Source organism: Protopterus annectens, chromosome 8.part0, assembly GCF_019279795.1.
Source record: "Protopterus annectens isolate FY-2018-M chromosome 8.part0, PAN1.0, whole genome shotgun sequence".
NCBI lineage: Eukaryota > Metazoa > Chordata > Ceratodontiformes > Protopteridae > Protopterus > Protopterus annectens.
In genome coordinates, this window is record NC_056741.1 from 1,018,645,314 (window position 1) to 1,018,666,726 (window position 21,413).

At 39.6% G+C, this 21,413-nt stretch overlaps 1 protein-coding gene across 1 annotated transcript in view; it reads left to right on the top strand.

Annotated features, from left to right (window-relative positions):
* LOC122809199 (alpha-tectorin-like) overlaps positions 1-21,413 on the top strand; it is a 1,556,410-nt gene that overhangs the window by 1,403,151 nt on the left and 131,846 nt on the right. The window contains exon 20 of the mRNA XM_044080507.1: positions 8,251-8,414. Coding sequence (XP_043936442.1) covers positions 8,251-8,414 — 164 coding nt within the window. The remainder of the gene's footprint in view (positions 1-8,250; positions 8,415-21,413) is intronic.

Here is a 21,413-nt window from a genome sequence, read left to right on the forward strand (position 1 = left end):
AAGGTTCACTATATCAAATTAACCAATCAACAGTTATACTAGTAATTAGAGCCCTATTAACACTAAAAAGGCCATAGTTGCAATACCTAATATAAAACAGAAAATAACTACATTCATATCAAGTAGGTGAACATATATAACATTTAAATACATTATATGCAAGATGCTTTATAAATAAAAACAATAGCATAAATATAAAAATTTATATAAAATATTATTGTAAAATCAATCAATTAAATCACAATACAACCATTTATAAAATGAATTTCAATGCTTAAGGGCTCTGGCTTTAAGAAAGGGTTTAAGAGATACTTTATTATTAAGGCCCGGTGGCCTATCAGCTTGAAATTTCAGTATCCATTCCTGTTCTGAGGCTTCAGTATTATTGCTCAGATTACCCCCCCCCCCCTATTTATAGGGACCACTTCAAGCACTAAAAATTTAAACCTATGAGTAGGTCTCTCTTTCTGTTCATGTACAGCTAACGCATTGCTCTCTTTCACATTCTTAATTTCACGCATGTGCTCTAGAATCCTGTCTTAAATGTCGGTTAGTCTTACCTATATAAAAGGCAAAACACTGTACGCAATAGCTAAAATAAACCACATTCTTGGTTTAACAATCAACATAAAAATTAGCTTCTATTGTAAACCCCTTCTGTGAGTGTATAAATTGTCTCCCAACATGTATACCAGAGCATGCTGTGCATCTCCTACATGTATAGGTGCCATGTCTGTCCGACTGAATATATTTATGGGTGCTTACAGCTTTATAACAAAGTTGTCTTTTAAGAGATCTATTATTCTTGAAATTTAAAGATGGTTGCTCTCCCACTATTCCATTTAGTTCCTTCACGCTAGAAGGAATATCCCAATTATTCTTAACAATGTCACACACCACATGTATATTGCTTGCATAGGTCAGAGGCAGTCGTAGTACTTCACTATCTGACTCACCGCTCTCCATAGTACCATTAGCCCTAGCACTATGAGATCCTATCCCTTCACTACCTTCCTTGTTGTAGTACGGTTTACAACTACCATCCCTTTCTCTCCAGGCTACATCAATCTGTCTGTCTATCTCATTCTCTCCTGAACCTGATTGACTTCTTCGAATCAGTCTCCAGAGCTGTGGACGAGGGTGAGACAGTCCACACAGCATATCTGGACCTCACCAAGGGCTTTGACACCATCCCCCACTCTGGAATCATAGATAAACTTACTAAGCTGGGCATTAATCCCTATGTCACTCGATGGGTTGCCAACTGGCTTACTGACAGAACCCACACTATATCCTCTTTCCATAAACTCATGTTTAAGGGACAATAGTGCCCCATGTAGTGTGTAATCATCATTATGTAAACTCATGCAGCAAAATATTTGACATTTCAAAACAGTTAATTTAGAATGCCTTGGATTCATATTGCCATTGTGTAAGACATTATTTTTCCTAACAGTTTTTCTAAAAAGTGTAGTCGAAACCCGATTGAGGGTATCTCTAGTAATCTCCACATCAAGAAATTCAATCACTCTATCAGAGTATTTGTAAGTAAAGTTCTGAAATGGAGTGATGTTATTAATGTACACCAGAAACTCATTAAAGCATTCCTCGGTATCATGCCATAGCAAAAAAATATCATCCACAAATCATTTATACCATACAATAGATTCAGCAAACGCATTATTGGCCAAAACATAGGTAGTTTCCCATTGCACAAGAGATAGGTTTGCATAGCTATTGGCACAGGCAGTACCCATAGCTACACCACCCTTCTGTATAAAGTGTTCATCACCAAACATGAAAACATTGTTCTCTAAAATAATTTCTAATAATGCACAAATTAAACTAACCTTACTTGCTTGAACATTCCTTGCATGTAGTAGCTCTCTAATATTCTCTATGCCCCAGGCATTGGGAATCACTGTAAATAAGGACTCGGTCTCTAAAGTCACCAACCAACAGGGATTCTCTAATATTTCTAAGTATGTCCCTAAATCCTTAAGGAAATCCTTAGTATCCTTCAGGACAGTGGTACATTCACATAGCACAGGATGTAAATTCCTTTCAACGTATATTGAAAGAGGCTCAGTGGCCCACCCCTTGCTAGACACAATGGGATGCATAGGGGGCTAACAAGGTTCGTATGAACCTTGGGTAGGCCATACATTATAGAAACCATTGGAAATTCTACACTGACATATTCAAAGAGTGGATCTTGAATCATTCCTGTCACAAATAAATCAAACAGTAAAACTGTATCTTGTCAATGACTGCCTTAAGAGGGATATCAGATATCTGACAATACGTATTCGTATCATTAAGAAGATCCTTCATGTTGTGTACATACATCTCCTTATCTAATATGACAATACCTCCCCCTTTATCAGCAGGGCGTACCTCAATACATGTCAGACATTTCAGTTCAATCAACGCTTGTCATTCAAATGTTGACAAATTACAAAATGCATTATAGTCACTGCTGGTAAACCTCTCCCTGAGTTGCTTCTCACATACTTCTATAAACAAATCAATTACAGAGTTACTGGGAGGAACAAACACTCTCATTTTTTTTTAAAATATATTGCTCATTAGTAGTCCCGTGAAACATAGTCTTCAAGGTAAGCGTTCTTCCAAAAAGTTTAAGTTCTTTAATAGCATTCACTAAGTCAACCTTTTGTGCTGGTACAAAACTTTAGGCCCCTATTCAACAGAGTTAACTGAGAATCAGTCAGAACATGGGAAGAAATATTAAACACTAGACCTGTCTGGCCTTTTTCCAGGCCCTGCCCTGATCATTGACGCTGTGTGGGTGTCTTGTTTCCCATTCACAACTCGACTCTTGGACCTCCCTCATATTGGGAGTGGGCTATGTAGTAAAAAAGCCCATTGTACTTTATGAGTAGCATCTACTTCAGCTTGACCAACATTCTCACTGCTAGTAGAATGCGTATCACGTATAGCAGCTGTATGTTTAGGTTTAACGGCCAGAAAACACAGTTTAGTAGAAGAGGACGCTTCACTCACCTCTCCATTACTACTATTACTCATAGGGGCAGCTTGCGGTCCTCTGTTGATGTTATTAGAGTCCACTTTATTAGTATAGATGGTAGTTTTAGCCGCTTCTCTTATTGCTGACTGAGGCAGATCCTTAGCCTCAACCCCCATACTGTTGTAACCACACTTCCTGAATCACGTTTAGTTACATCAGAATTATTGCCGGCTTGATTCCAAAAGAAAACATAGCCAGTTTTGAAATCATTAAGGTCTCTATGTATCTTCTTGGGTTTTAGTAGTAGAAAGCCTCTTTTCATACATAGAGATCTGATCGTGTAGGCTGTCAAGTTTATCAACCAAAATGTTAACAGGGTAACTATCCAATATCTCATTCTGTAATGAATGTATATCTCTCAGCAGCTCATCCTCTTCTGGTCTAATTGCATTTATCTGTGCTGAAGTCAGCTTTCAGGTTATACAAAGTAAAATATGATGCTATTTCCCTTTTCCTTCAAATGATAACCTGATCAAGACATGGTCATTTGAAACCCAGCTACTTGATTACAGTTGAGAACACAGCTTAACAACAACCTTCACTCATAAAAAACATGCTCCTGCATTGGGCAAGCCACCATGTACTGGCCAGACCTCTTCATAAGACATTTAAATCTATACATTTATACATATGCACACAAAGATATTTAGTTAGTCTGTGCCTCATCGCTATGTAGGTTTGAATGCATTGTCATCAAATTCACTTGCATCCATGGATGCAGTTCACTGATTAAATACACAGTGTGCATGTATGTTCAGCAGTGCAAATGAATGGCTGTATTCCATTCACTTACACTCCTAAGAGACGGCATTGCATGTGTTTTTGGTGAAACTGGGAAAGTGCAGTAAGGGAATTTACCATTTTTTCCACTATTGTGCAATCATGGTGTTGATATATTTAAATATGGGGGTGTGCAGGTGCAGGGGGGGCTGTTTTCAGAGATTTTGGTGAATTTGAAAGGTTCACTGGGTTTATATACATAAAATGGCTTGTAGTTTAATTCATTGAATTAGCATTCTTGTGAAGATTTTATATATATATATATATATATATATATATATATATATATATATGTGTATATATATATATATATATATATATATATATATATATATATATATATGTATATATATATATATATATTTATATATATTTACTATTGGCATTTCAAATTTGCTTTGGTCGACCATTTAAAATGTCGTCTCTAAATGTGGAATTCAGAATGCCGAAAAGTAAACCAAAGTGAAAATGAATACATCGACAATCATGGTTCGATGTATTCGACATAGCAGGAGGTGACGTCACTCACCTCCTGCTATGCACATTAAAGTACCATTAAACAGTACAGTCAATGGTATGCTAATTCTGTTGTTTTGCTGGGGGCTACGCTGCTCCCCCCACACCCCCTGCACATTAAATATATCAACTATGAGATCGCACTTCAGTGAGGAAATGGGCTAATTCCCTGTTCCTCACTGAACCACGATCACCCTGCACAATGTTGAACCCAAATAGTACAATTACACTACCCGTCAATTGTAATGTAGTCGATCGATTTGGGTTCAACATTCTGCCGACTTGAAAACTGCAAGTTGACCATATGTCAGTCAACCGATACAGTTTCAAGGTTTTCAGTGTAAGTATATATATATATCTATATCTATATCTATATCTATATCTATATATATATATATATATATATATATATATATATATATGTGTGTGTGTGTGTGTGTGTGTGTGTGTGGTTGTGTGCATTTGGAGACCAAAAAAACAAGCAGTCACAGAAGTCATCTTTGTAACTTAAAAAAATCATATTTTTTGACAATTAAATGAAGTTCAGAAAAGGAATGTAATGTTTTATAAAAGAAATCTGTCGGCAGTCCAAAATTAATAAATTCATCTCTTGTGTAGGCGTTTTTATAGTACAGCAAACCTTTACACTTAAAAGCTGTGTTCCTTTTGTAGTCAAGATTTTGCAGAGTATCTGGCAAACATAAACCAGTACTTATAGAGACTGCTAGACAGCAGACCATCTCTTTTCCTATGCCCAGCACTAGGGAACAACAACAACAGCTTTATTTTCACTTTATTGAGTTATAAGTCAATCTAGCTTCTTCTCTCAAGTGTTTGGTCCTTTCAGTAGTAGGGATACCCTCATGATTGTTTTCCTCCTTTCTGCTGGTCTATGAATCTACAGCCCTCTGCAGACCACCCTGAGACCCAAAAGGTCACATATCTCCTGTGCACTAGGGCAGTGTCTTCAAATATTCTTATGTGCAGCTATCTATCATTACCTCTGGCACCTTTATTTGTTTATTTATTTCTGGGTTATTTTACATTTCTATGCATACATACATGAGCAAACACACACACGCACACACACACACACACACACACACACACACACACACACACACACACACACACACACAGACACACACACACAAACACACACACACACACACACACACACACACACACACACACACACACACACACACACACAGTTATAGGTTTCTTCCAAAGGGAGTTTTTGCCTGGCAGCCTTTTGTATGAGATCCTGGTACACTGTGGTCAAGGAATTTTCCCTTACCCCATTGTTGTGCAGTCTCAGAGTGGGTACGCATAATTACCAGAGGGACTGGGAGTGCAGGGGCCTTTACCCCCCTGCCAAAATAATATACATATTTTGCAATCATTTTCGATTCAGTCATTCTGCGTTCACTCATAAGTATTCAAGTTTGATGAGACAATCATGTTTGTGTATAATAGATACAGAAATATATATATTTTTTCTAGGTACCATTTTCACCAGTTGTACCCATTCTTTCTCTTGCATTGTCTATCCCCAGTACAAGGATAAAAGCTGGGGGGCATCATTCAGGCAGCCAGGAATGTACTTTGTGCCTTCTCTGATGTCCAGAGAATGAGGCTATTTCTTACAGCCCTGACTGCAACCCCAGATGGCTGATATCAGCAACTACATTATCACATGTTGTACTATGGCCTCCATCTACAGGTGCATGCTTACAAGCATATACCCTTAAAGACCACATTTATCAGGGATCACAAAGCCCATGCACTCTCAGCCTACAGTTGTTGTACTGAAAGCAAGCCTGCCCAACCAGAAATCGCCATTCCCCTCTGCCCGGGATGGTAAGCCAGCAATAGCCTCTCCTTCTTACACTCCACTGCATAGTTTTTCCAGGGCTTAAATTAGCATTTAAACTAAGGTCATCTGGATGATTGCCATGGCTTCATTACTGTATGCAATGGTGATAGGCTCCCGTTATTTAAATATACTAACTCTACTGTCAGACAGCAGCAAGGAACGGGAAAATTCTCCAATGCAGTGTATAGCAGCCTCACACAAACTGTGTTCTCACAGTGTGCTGTTTCTGCATTCATTTAGCCGCGACTCTATTTTCAAATTGCCCACACACATTTATGGGAAAGTCCATTTAGCAAATAAGTAGTTTGATACAATGAGAGCATTAGAAAGGCCTATGGATACTGCAGTTTGTTTACTTATTGTTTACTTTATACTATAGTACATGGAATGTTTCCCTGGACCACAAGAAATACAGCTAATTTAGACTTCAAATAATCTTTAGTACAGTTACAAGGACAATTATAACGCAAGGGTGTTTTTTCTATTGCTAATACAGTAAAATATATTTGGTGGACAGTAGACTGCATCAGTAGTCTTAAATGGCATGGCAAAATTATTTCCTTCACAAAAGCTAGAACATTATACTCACATAGGATAAGTGGCAGCTAACCCACTATAAATTTCTTTTACCTCTGGATACTTGAAAAATATATAATGGGTGGTAGATAATATACTGCTTCATATTATAATTTGACAGGCTGGTTGTGGTTTAAGAGTGTGATGTTACCGTACACAGTGCACTGCAGCTGGGGAGATTGCATCCAGGTGGCTTATAAGTAAACAGTACACATGTACAGCTCCCCCTCATACCTCCCCTGTAGAAGTGCAAATGAGTTCGCTATAGGTATAAATTGTAAAGAGGAGATTTGGGTGCTAAACTCTTCATATGAATTATGTTTCTTGTATTTTGTAGCTTTGAGAATGTTGTATACATAACCCTCAATTTATTTGCTCAAGAATTCATGAAAAATCCAAAATGTAATGGGAGACAAACACCCCAAATCATGAGCATTTTTAAAGTTTTACTCTAATTCATTTAAAAAGTTTACATGTGCTGTATCAGCATCCATTTTCCGAATATTTAAAAGTATGAAACTCTAATGCCTGGTGTTATTGACTAATACCAGTGTTTTGTGAAGTACCATAAAATCAAACATTTTACAAGAAACCGGTAAAAATGTGAGACAAAACCAGGGATGTTCTGCAAAATTAGGTACGGTTGGTGGCATCTATGAGTGCATCAAATGCTTGCTATTTACAGATGTGTATGATATTTATGGTAATGGCTGTGTATCAGCAAAATAAATTAGCGGTATGTACACATAAATATGTTGCTTCTTTATAAATTGTTGTCCATACATTTATGGTTAAGGAAATCCAGATTACCTGAGGATGCATTTGCCTCATGCAAAAAGATGTATTTTATAATCCAACTCTATTGTTGCATCATTTCTACACTGTGTCTAGCCAATACAAGCTTGATTCTTTGGCATTTATTTGTCCCACTTCTATGTCCCAAAGTAGTCTCTCTTTAAAGAATAATATCTTGCTCATTCATTGCCTATATGGTGGTGAATGAGGAAAAAAATTCCTTTATACCATGTATATGAGCTTTTATATTGAAGAGTGCTGTCCACAATACTTAACAATATAAATTTTTCTTTGCAAATAAGAGGAAAAAAATGCTTCATATCTTAAACAAGTACAGAACTTGTCTTGTTTTGACAATTTAATGGGCACCACTTCTTTCATTCTCAGGCACTTTCCAAGTTGCTACTTAGAAAAAGATCACATCATATTCCAGAATTTTTTGTGTAACTTCAACTTTCATGTTATACTTGAAATGCCAGCAGCATTCTGTTTTACACTGCTTCTTAAATGAGTAGTACTTTATATGCATTTGTGATACGTAACATCATTTTACGTCTTGCTTTTATCATACAGTTTGAAGTCAGTACGTCATTCAAGAACCATGAACACATACTGAGTTTGTGATTTCTTACGATTTGTGTCTTATGGTGCTTAGGTTAATGCAACACACTTTATCTACTCAAATGCCATCGAAGGGACAACTGGAAACAGCTATGGTCGTGCATCAAATAGAGGGAGGAAAATAAGTATTGGGTTCACTTGTGAATATCCTTTGACTATCAATACATCAACATCTAGGCCTGAAAAGCCTGTAGAGAGGTAAGCCTCCATTCCTTTTCATTGAAGACATATTCTTAGAACAATAATATTGATACAACCCAAAACTTGTGCTTTGGCATAGGGGGATGGAACCCGGACAATGACCCCAGCCTAACTAGGTTTGACTAGTGCCCTAGGCATTGGAGGATTCAGCTATGGGGAGATGAAAAGAACTAGCCTGCTCACCTGTTACAGGTAGTGGTTTAGAAATATGTCACAAGGTACAACTGATGCTAATGAATATGAGGTACAGATTGGAAAAAGTAGCAGGAACTGTCTAGTCAAAGGGTAAGGCTGGGGTTGCCCAATGAGATACTTCACTCATAGGTTCATAGGTTCATAGGTGTGTACTAGGCTAATGGCCCTAGGGCTGTTACAAGCCTAGCCATAGGATTACCCTGGCATAGTGCCACCTGACCTTATTTCCCAGTACCTCTGTCGAGTAGAGCCACTGGAGTTATCCCCGGGGTGAATTTTCTGTTTCCCATCCACTCATCAAGATTGCTCTTGAAGAGGGTCAGCGAGGTGCTCTGCTTGACATGTATGTGAAGTCTGTTCCATATCATGGGCAGTCTCTGAGTTATGAACCTGTCCCTCCAGTATGTTCTGTTAATTGTGGTATTGAGGTTGAGGTCTCTGGAGCATGTGATGTGGAGGGATTGGGATTTCTTTAGATGCAGCATTTCTAACAGAGCTGGGTCAGACCTGGCTTTGTAAGTCAAGCAGAAATCGCCTATAAGATGGCGAGACAGAGAATAGTTGGATTTTTTTGAGTCTGTCCATATAGGACAAGTGTTTAAGGCCTAGGATCCTCTTTGTGAGGTACTTCTGTGGCCTCTCCAGTTGTTACAGGTGTTTAGTGTGGTACATGCCAAATGGGGCATTGTACTCAATGATTGGCCTAATGAGAGAAGAGTAGAGGGAGACAATGACCTCTTTCTTCCTGGATGCAAAACCCTTAGTAATGAGATGTGCCACATAGATGGACTTTCTGACCACAGTGGCAATGTGGTGATCAAAAGAGAGGTTGCTGTCAGCCTGTGTTCCCAGATCTCTTATAACGACTTCTGTGTTCAGTGGACTACCATCAATATGGTAATTCATGGGAACCAGGTTTTTCCCAAAGGGGATGACAACACATTGTTTTGGCATTGAGCTTAAGGCCATGGTTCTGACACCAGTCGGTCCAAGTAAAGCCATTCTGTAGGATGTCAACATCACTTGGGGAGTTAATAATAGCTCCCAACTTGCAATCATCTGTGAACTTTGTCAGCGAGAGTCCCTTCATGTTGGTCTGGACTTTAGAGACGTGGATACCAAACAGGAGAGGACCCAGAACTTAACCCTGTGGGACTCCACTCGTGACTAGTCATCAGTCTGACTTGGAGTCAGCTACTTTCACACTGTGGGTTCTATCTATGAGCCAGTCTGCAACCCACCTAGTGATATAGGGGTTGAAGCCAAGCTTTGTGAGTTTTTCTATGATTCCTGAGTGGGGAATGATATCAAAAGCCTTGGCAAGATCAAGGTGGGCTGTATGAACCACCTTGCCTTCATCCACATCTCTGGTGACTGACTCAAAGAAGTCAGCTAAGTTGAGCAGGCATGATTTATCCTTCACAAAACCAAACTGTGTGGGATCCAGAGTTGGAGATTCCCTATATCCTTGTTTATTAGGTCCATGATGATGCATTCCATAGCTCTGCATATCAGACTCGTCAGGCTAATGGGGCGATAGTTCCCAGGGTCTGTAGCAGTTCCTCCTTTGTGGAGAGGGATGACTGTAACAGTGCACCATTCAGTAGGGACAAAGCCCAAGGTGAGGCTGTGATTGAACAGGGCATGCAGGTGAGGTGCCAGTTCACTTTGTAGTTCATGTATAACACAACCAGGGATATTGTCAGGTCCCATAGAAGCTGTATTCTTTGCCTTGGACAGTGCTGTTTTAACCTCTGCAGCAATAATACTGGGTGCCTGGCAATCTACTGGTATTGTGATTGGTTCTTTGGGGTGAGAGGGGTAAAGTTGGCACTGAATCTGTCGGCCAGTATATTGGCAATATCTTTTGGCTCAGTATAGGAGGTACCATTGTGCAGTAGCTCAAAGCAAATCTGGGTATTGCCTTGGAGGTTCTTTACATAACTATAGAAGGCCTTTTGGTTGTCTTTACTATCTGCTGCAATTCTGTTTTTATAGCTAGCTTTAGAGGATTTGATGAGGGATCTCAACTTTTTGTTGAGGCTGATAAGGGAGTTTTTCCAGTCTTGGGACTTGACCTTATTCCACATCAGTTTCCTCCTTCTGTTGTAGAGTTTGTTTATGGCAGGGGACCACCAGATTGGCTTCCTTTTTTTGGAGGAGAGCGTGTTGGTTCTATTGGGTATGGCGAGATCCATGCATTTGTGTAGGTGTTCATACAGTGCACTGGTGTATGATTCTGCGGTCATGCAACTATTCTCCATTTGCATGGGTGCCATGAAGTTAACCAGCTCTGTTTTAGGAGCCTAAAGTTAGCTTTGGAGAAGTTTTTCATGGTGTTTACCTTTGTGGGGGTGGGGTGTGGATTTCCAAGGCGATTAGGTTGTGGTTGGATCTAACCAGAGAGGAGCGAACTATTGGTGTAGAGCAATAGTCGTCCATGTTAGTAATGATCAGGTCAAGGATGTGGCTACCTCTAGTGGGGGTAAGAACGAGCTGCTCCAGGGCATTGGAATTAATGAACTTCAGGAAACATTGGGTAAGTGTATTAATACATGAAGTAGTTTACCCAGTTAATGGTGGGGTAGTTGAAGTCACCTAGTAAGAGAGTGTTAGGTTGGACCCTAATATTCTCCAGGGTGCTTAGGAATATGGAGTGCAAGTCTTGAGACATGGTTGGGGACCTATAGCAGGCTATGACCTGAATTGTTGTCTTATCCAATGTTAGCTGCACCTGCAGTATCTCTGATGCATTATGTTGTGCTACCAGTCTGGAGGTGTGCGCATCCTTTATGAGTATGGAAACACCACCACCTTTGGAACTTTGGTCCACGTTCTGGGGCCAAAAGGTGTGGAATGTGTTATAGCCTGGCAGTGCAGGGGTGCTTCCTGCTGCCTTGAACCAGGTCTCTGTTACAGCACAAATGTCAATGTTTGCCATGTTAATGAGTGCTTCAATTGTGTGCATTTTGAGATTTAGGCTTCTAGCGTTGAGCAGCATGACTCTCAGACTGCATTTGTTTGCAGCTGTTGTGGTAATTTGGTCATTGGAACACCGCCTAAAAAAGGCACTATAGGGGTAGCAAGAGCCTTGGCCAGTATCCTGAAGCCCAGGGGTGACAGATGTAGGCCATCTCTGACAAAGCGTCGAGGTCTGTCAATCATGTCATCCCAGTCAGACAGATACTGGATCCCCTTAGAATGACACCAGAAACTTAGCCAATTGTTGAAATCAATCATTTTCTGCTTGTACTGTGGTATCATTCTGGATGATGGTAGGATGCTGCTCAGGGCAAGGGTCATACCCGCCAAGAGCTCCTCTATGTCTCTTTTCATGTAGTCCCAGGAGGTACGTCTCAGGTCATTCACACCCACATGTACAATGATAAAGTCATATTTGTACCTGTTGTTGAGGGACCTGAGTGGCAGATCCTGGCACCTGACAGCCAGCTGACTGTTACTTTCTCCTTATTCAACCTAGTGAGTGGGACATCAGTGTGCCTCAATATCGAGTCACCTATACCTAGTGTGTTGGGCATGCTGTTTTGCCTAAGGGGCTTTGGTTGACTGGCACACTGTTTAGGAGAATTGTGTGTCTCATAATTAGTGTTGTGCTGTGGTGGTAGTCTACTTTTCTGCCTTGGAGGTCTCTGCTGCTTGGTTAGATTTTTATTGAGAGCCTCTGCAAAGGTGGGTGTGTGGTTTGTGTTTTTATGTGAAGGCAGTTCTGGTGTGTGTTCTGGAAGTCTATATGTTCCATGTGGTGTGGTCCAAATACTGACCAGCTATTCTGGTCTTGGCTGGAGATATAGGTGCATCTCTCGCAAGTATGTCGTTGGAAGGTAAAAGGAGAGGGTTGTTGGTGTACATGAGGCAGTTGCTACATTGTCTCAGGATGTCCAGGATCACCAGGTTTATAGGAGAAAGCACAGGGAACTGACCTTTAGACATGCCTGGAGGGGTGGGCATTGATAATAAGTACTGGATCTCTTTCCTTATAGAATGTTTAGTGCTAGTAGCACTTTTGTGTGGAGGTGGTTGTACCCATTGCTTGTTCCATGCTTGCAAACTTATTTGCATCTGGGGGATTGTGGCATAACAAAAAAAAATGCACATATCATAATCCTGATCAGCAGTTAACCAGTTAGGAATGAATTGACAGAGTCATGTTGTCCTGCTATTGAGCTGTCAGGTACAGGGAGACGGAAAATATAATTCAGCATAAAAATGTCATGTTAATATCAAACAAGTCAAAGTTATAATCATAGCTAATAAAACAATGTTGGATATAAATGGTCATTCTTCTTTAATTCCTTCAAATATTTGAAAAGATATTTTGCTTAGAAATGTTCCTACATACCTAATATTTTATCATGGAAAAACTGGAAAGATTTATTTCATCACTGTACTGTCATCAGTATATCCTGTTGTGAGTTTACTGTGATTTGAATAAAATATGGTCTCACATAAAAAACAGCATTTTATATTAATTGCATTTACATGAAAACTTATATATATAATTATAGGCATAACGTTGGTTCTGTTGAGAGCTTCCATTTGACAGCTTTATACTTAACTGTTCCAAATGTCACCGGTAAGTCACTTGTTCATAACAAACATGCCAGCTGTAAGTCTGGTATGGGAAACCATTTCTTTTTTTGAACAGGAGTTATATGTGAACTGAAGACTAAGAGTCCTTACACAGTCAGACAAGAGTCTGTATTTATTTTATACGAATTTCATATCCATCTCCTGTATTGCAATTGATAGCAGCCCATATCCTACAGAATTCTGAAAAACTTCCCAAAAACTTTACCATTGCCTAACCCACTAATATATGCATGATTGTTTCCACTTCTCAACAAAAATAATTGCATTTTAGAAAATTCTTACATTTGTGCCATGGGTCGCTGTTAGTGACATAATCTCCACAGAAAAAGTTTAATATATAAATATCAGCAAACATGTCACATTATATGCCTAATTCCATTTCTCAGTAACTATTCTAACCCTTCCCACCCAGGAATGTAAAACTAATGGGCAGTTTCCATTACCCATTTCTCCTTTACATATTCCAGCATCTTATAAAATGTCTCCCAGCTCCTCAACTTTTTTCCATAGTGAGTGACACTCTATATCTATTAATAACAAAGCTAAGCAATTTTCTGTGCATTCCATCTATGTAACAGCTGGCCATAAAACCATTCTTCATGTTTCCTTACAAATTCTCCCTTCTTCTACTTAACTAAATACTGAAAAACAAGTTTAAAAGGTAAAAGATTACAGCCTATAAAACTGACCTCCATTCTTTGGTTGTTGCTCCAAATCCCAGAGAAAAAATATGCACATCCATAATTCTCATTCTATACTTACTAATAATAATTGCATCTGATAAATATGTTGTTAACACGCTGATAAAAGTTTTAATCTAAAGCACTTTCCGTTTTTAAATATTTTCATATTGTTCCAACTCTTCATTTATTTCTGCATTTTATGCAAGATCTTCCCCCACTGACATATCATAATTTCTTCATTGCCAAATCAGACACCAGAAATTTCAAAGCTGCTTTTACTGAAACAGTTCATCATTTCCCCTCTATCACCAAACCTACTTTTCTGTCAATTCACTTTTAAGTTAAAGACTCGCAAATTCTGCACTGTTACTATAAAAACTGATGTAATTATTTCCTTGATTCTCCATAGACAATTGTATGATCTGCATAAGACAATAGTGATGGGTGCTTTCCTGACTGAAAAAAAACACCCATTCATCTTTTAAGTCAAAGAACACCCCTGTTTCAATCAACTTTATACCATTACAGAAATCATAGTGTAATCACTAATCACTGGAGTCAACTTTTGTACACATTTTCCACCAAACTACTAATTTTATCTCCCGCAGCTGTCTTCTAAATATGTTAAAGAGGACCGATGAGAACTGTTGTCATAAACATTATTGATACCGGTGGCAAAAATCACCTCACTTATTTCTGCCTATTCAAATTATCTAAAAAAAAATAATTCATTATCCAGAACATAGAATAAATACTCTTTTTATTTAAAATCCTGGCATAAGAGAAATAGCTGTCTTTACATATTTCATTAACCACTTCTGTGACATAGCTACTAGCTTGTAAGTGCAATTAATTACTGGCCCCGAGTAATCAAAATCTATAGCAACGTGTCCCTTCCATGATTCTGTGTTTTAACACAGCTGTGTGCTAATCTTCACACCATCCTTTATTAAGCCATTCATTTAGCACAATAACACTCTTAAGTATTTATGTTTCAAAGTAATATATTGCAATACTGATGTATTTATTTGATTTTGTTTACCTGGCTAGAACACTGATCGAGTCAGCCGGAAGTCAAAAACTGACCAGACATACAAAATAGACAAGAGTATAATACATAAGTGATAGTAAAACGGTACGATGGTAGAGTGTTGGCTTTTACTACATTATAAATCCTATGTACTAATTAACAATATATACAAAAGTTTCAAAACAATACAGAAATTAGAGTAGAAAAAAATAGAGATGTGAAAAGGAGTAAAGGATATGTCATCCTCTCCTGGTGCTAAACTTTCCCCATCTGTCTGCATTGCTAAATGTAACTCACTTAACAAAACTGTATCCTAAAATTTCCCATGAAGGTTTTCTTCAAATAAGTCCTTTTTCTCAGAATACCCTCATCTGTTGCTGCACAGTTAAGGAAGACTTTACACTGATGATACTTCTGGAATCTTTGTAACTTCTGATAGTTTTTTAATTTTTTTATGACTGCACATTGCCTGTTATAAAAAATATCTCTGTTTTGTTCTATCCCTCTTTTCACAGAATATTCAAAGATAAAAAAAATGCATTTATACCATTTTGCAAGAAATTGTCTCCAAGTCCAGTGCTATACTCTCTTAAACATTATCAAAGAATGAGAAAAAATAAAGCAAAATACACCAGTTCCACAAGCCACACAATCCAACTCAAGAATTTCACAGCATAGTGAAATAAGCAAAGAAAACTGTGGTGGTGGTGCTGCGGTAGCATTGTCACCTCACAGTAAGACGTTGTCCTGTTCGATTCTCAGCTAGATCGTCTTCTGTGTGGAGACATGCGTAAATGGGCATACCTTCGTTGAAGGTTGTGCATCAGAGCTGCAACTCGGCACGTAAAAATCTACTGCCAATCATTAGCGGACCGGAGTTCCGCTGTGGCGACCCCTAATCGGGAAAAGCCGAAAGACACAATAACAAGTGAAATAAACAAAGACAGAGTTTTATTAAGGTTAACTACTTTTAAACAAAAAAAAATCAGGACTTCATCAGAACTGATTTTACAACATATCACAGGTTTAAATAATCCAATTAGTAATCAGAAGACTAGAACATAAAACAAAAAAAATAGTGTAAGCCTGTTTCCTACCTTTCCTGTAACTAGTGTAGTCCAGATACAGATTTGCTGTAGCCAGGACTGTATGTAAGCTTCTGAGCCCCCCCCCAAGCCTTTCTGTGTTGGAGGGAAGCCTTCTAGCTTATCACGGGGAGTGGTAAGCACAAGGTAACCTGTCTACCACATAAGGAATGGTTCTGGCTCAGAAATTGTAGTTATTGGCCGTTTGGGCAATCTTTTCCATCTCTCTCAACTTTCTGATTTGACAACCTGCATTTGCACTTGTTTCAGTCCTGTAACACATGTAGTGCAGATACAGACTCTTAGTTTTAGCACTTAAATTTGCATATTTGTGCTCACACTTGTTCAGAACTTGTAAGCACTAAATAAGCTACTAATTACTATAGCACTCAACCTTCCTCATTACCTAGAGGAAAACAGTTTTTGTACTTACTTTTCTCACTTGCTTAGATAAAATAGCTGTTGTTGTCACTTTTCTCACTTATCTAGAGGAAAATAGTTTTTTATTCAGGCATGTCCAAGGGTCAGCTCCCAGTGTTCTCTCCTGTCTATCTGATGAATCTGGGCATCTTGAGGCAATGTGGAAATTGGCTCATGTACACAGACAACCCTCTCTTCCTACTAACCAACACTACAACCTGTCAGAGATGCAGTTATCTAGCCAAACTGGAGGTAAACATCTCTCCAACCAAGACTGAACTGGACAGTCAAGAGGAGAAGGTAAACATTTGCACCACACCACACTCATCACATAGTCTCACTAAATCTACACCACCAAAACCCACACATAGTAACACAAAAACATTCGTGAAGGCTCTCAATAATAATCTGTCTAAGCAACAGAGACCTCCAAAGCAGAAACGCAAGCAACCTCCATTCCCAACACAACCCAAATGACACATAGCCCACAGATTCAGTGTGCCACTCAACCACAGCCAATAAGGCAAAACAACTTACCCAACACACTAGTCATAGGTGACTCTATAGTCTGGCATACTGATGTCTCACTCACCAGGCTAAACTAGGAGAAGGTTACTGTCAGCTGCCTGTCAGGTGCCAGGATCCACCACATAACCCACGCACTCAGGTCAAACCACAACAAGTACAAATATGACTCTGTCATTGTCCATGTTGGTGTGAATGACCTGAGACATACCTCCCTGGACTACATGAAAAGAGACATGGAAGAGCGCTCCGATCTTGTAGCCCAGGCAGGTATGACCCTAGCCCTGAGAAGCATTCTACCATCAACCAGAATAATACCGCCGTACAAGGACAAAATGATTGACTTCAGCAATCAGCTAAGCTTCTGGTGTCCTACTAAGGGGATCCAGTATCTGTCTGCTTAGGATGACATGGTCAACAGACCACGATGCTTTGCCAGAGATGGCCTGCACCTGTTGCCCCTGGGATTCCGGATACTGGCTAAGGCTCTTAACGCCCCTGTAGTGCCTTTTTTAGGCAAGGTTCAAATGACAAATTCACCACCATAACAGGAAGAGGCAAGCAAAAACTGAGGGCAATGCTACTCAATGCTAGAAGTCTAAATCTTAAAATGCACTCACTCGAGGCACTCCTTAAAATGAAGAACATCGATATCTGTGCAGTGACTGAGATCTGGTTTACGGCTCCAAAGAGCACCCCTGCACTACCAGGCTATAACTCATACCACACTTTTCGGCCATGTAACCTGGATCGAAACACCAAAGGTGGAGGTGTGTCCATATTCATTAAGGATATCCACACCTACAGGCTAGTTGCTCAGTATAATGCATCCAACATTATCCAAGTGCAACTAACGCTGGGCAAAACTGCAATCCAAATTGTAGCTTGCTACAGATCCCCTACTATGCCCCAGGATCCCCACTCTTCTTTTCTAGATGTACAGGAAAATATTAGGGTTCAACCAAACACCCTAATAATGGGCGACTTCAACTACCCCACCATTAACTGGGAAAACTACTCGTGTACCAACTCTTTAGCTCAACGCTTTCTGGAATTCATAAACTCCAATGCCCTGGATCAACTTATCCACACCCCCACCAGGGGCAACAATATCCTAGACCTAGTTGTTACCAACATGAGTGACCGGTGTTCCAAACCTAGTCAACTCCTCATTGGTCCAATCCGACCATAAGCTAATCACCCTTGATATGCACATCCCGCCCCCACCCCCCCATTAAGGAAACCATGGTAAAAATTTCTCCAAAGCCAACTTCATGCTTCTTAAGACAGAAGTGGTGAACTTCATGACACCCATGCAGATGGACAATACAGTTATAACTGCAGAATCCTACACAAATGCACTCTATAAGCACTTACACGAGTGCATGGATCGTGCTATCCCAAACAGAACCAAGATGCTATCCTCCAAAAAAGGAAGCCAATCTGGTGATCCCTTGCCATAAACAAACTGTACAACAGAAGGAAGAAACTGTTGCAAAAGAGAGTAAAATCCCATGAGTGGAGGAGCTCCCTGGTCAGCCTCAGTAAGAAGCTGAGATCCCTTATAAGATCCTCCAAAGCTAGCTATGAAAACAAAATCGCCACTAATTCTAAGGACAACCACAAAGCATTCTATAGCTATATCAAGAATATTGATGGCAACAACCAGATCTGCTCTGAGTTATAGCACAACAGCACAAAAATTACTGATCCAGCTCATATTGCCAACATCCTGGCAGACAGGTTCAGTGCTAACTTTACCCCACCCTCACCCCCTAAAGGGCCCATATCTATACAGGACGAATGCAGTGTCCCTGTAATCACAGCTATGCAGGTAAAAGCTGCACTCTCTAAAGCCAAAAACACAGCATCCATGGGACCGGACAACATCCCAGGCTGCATTTTACACGAACTTCAGAATGAACTGGCTCCTCACCTAAGCACCATGTTCAATAATAGCCTCACATCAGGCTTTGTGCCCACTGAATGGTGCACAGCAACAGTTATCCCACTCCACAAAGGGGGGAGCCACCACTGATCTTGGGAACTATCGCCCAATTAGCCTGATGAGCCTGGTCTACAAGGCCATGGAACGTATCATCATGGAACTCATAAACAAAGACATTGGTAACCTCCAAACTTTAGATCCCACCTAGTTTGGGTTTGTGAAAGGCAGATCATGCCTCCTTAACCTGATCAACTTCTTTGAGGCAGTCACCAAAGCAATAGATGAGGGCAAGGTGGTTCACACAGCCTATCTTGATCTCGCCAAGGCTTTCGACACCATCCACCATTTCGGAATTATAGCTAAACTCCCTATACTAGGTATAAATCCCTACATCACAAGATGGATTGCCAACTGGCTCACTGACAAAACCCACACTGTAAAATTTGATGACTCCAAATCTGACCTCAAACCAGTGACAAGTGGAGTACCACAGGGTTCAGTTCTGTGACCTCACCTGTTTGGTATCTACTTCTCTGAAGTAGAGGCTAACACAGAAGGCCTCTGGCTAATGAAATTCACAGATTACTGCAAACTAGGAGCCATAGTCAAGTCCCCAAATGATGTGGACATGTTACAGAAGGGCCTCGCTGAGACAGATGCCTGGTGTCAAATCCATGGCCTCAAGCTCAATACCAAAAAGTGCAGTGTCATCTCCTTTGGTAAAAACTCTGTACCCATGAACTACCACATAGGCAGCAATCTACTTAACACCGAATGTGTGATAAGAGACCTTGGGACTTAGGTGGACAGTAGTCTCTCCTTTGATAGTCACATCACCACAGTAGTCAGGAAGTCCTTCTACATGGCACACCTCATCATAAAAGGGTTCTCACCCAGGAAAAAAGAGGTCATTGTTCCCCTCTACACGACACTAAGATCCATTATAGAGTACAACACCCCTTTTGGAATGTACCACACAAGACGCCTTCAGCAGCTGGAAAGGCCACAGAAGTACCTCACAAAGAGGATTACTGGCCTCAAACAAATGCCCTACACTGACCGTCTCAAAAACTCCAGCTTTACTCCGTATCATATGACCTTCTTCAAGGTGATCTCTGCCTAACATACAAAGCTATGTCAAACCAAGAGCTGTTGGACATGCTACACCTAAAGAAATCCCAATCCCTCCGAGCTACATGCTCTAGAGACCTAAACCTTGTCACCACAATAAACAGGACATGCTGGAGGGATAGATTCATGTCCCAGAGACTTCCCATACTCTGCAACAGGCTACCCATCTATGTCAAGCAAAGTTCCTCATTAGCACTTTTCAAGAAAAATCTTGATGAGTGGATGGGAAATAGGGAATACACCCCGCGGATCACTGCTGTGTCTCTGCTCGACAGTGGCACAGGAAAATAACTTTCTTGGGTGGCTTAAGCCAGGGAACCTTGTTGGCTAGGCTTACATAGGCCCTTCGGCCAATAGCCTAGTACCTGTCTATGAACCTATGAGCCTATGAACTTATACCTCTCTTTTGGTGCTTAGGATGGCAATTAGTATAGTGAAGAAAATAAATGGAATAAGGAAACAATTTTTGATAAGCCACCAATACCTCATTTTTAGAGACCTCCTCATAAGACTCATCATATAACAACTCAAACATTGCTTAACATAATCGGTCTTATTCATAATAGCCACCCCCAATATCCCACAAAGGTGGTTTGACATAGTGTGTGGATGTGGCTTATAGTGATAGTTTAACATTTAATATAACTGATGTGAAAGATTTGTATATAGTCATACCTGAGTGTTTATGTTTAGAATAGTTTTATGCATTTTTGGTCAATGACATGGCCCTTGGGGACAGAGGGGCAAAAACTATGACTGATATTAAGTTATATCAATTTATAGTTTGAAATCAATATTTTTGTCAGAAGACTGGTGTGGTGATGGGAGCTATTTGTGCATCTGTTTTTGTCAAAATTATAGTGATAAAGTAGGAAAAGAAGTTTGTTTTAAATAGTCCTTTTGAAGTGTTATGGTTATTTTACATTAGTTTTATGGATATTTTTTTATTATTTGGCATCATGTACCACATAGAATTGAACATTTTTTGAGTATATCAATGCAACTGCATTTTTTTTAATTTGCTATAACAATGATAAAGACACAATTGTTTATTTGGAAGTTGAGATTAAGAAGGATTTAGACAATCAAAGTTTGGTATCAAATATTTTTATAAATGTGACATTCCAATTCTTTTTTTCATTATACTAGTTTCTACTTTACCAAAACAAATGTTCTATGAATTTGTCATTTTTTTTCTTTTATAAGTCTCATTGTTTTAAATTCCACATCATCAAAAAGGCTGAGGAGATTTTTGTGGATTTCTGAATTCCTGGTGACACCATTTGGAAATGTTGAGAGTTTTTGGCCTTTTGGTGCCAGTTCGTAGTTAATACAGTCCTTAAGGTAATAGTTGTCCACTTGTAGACA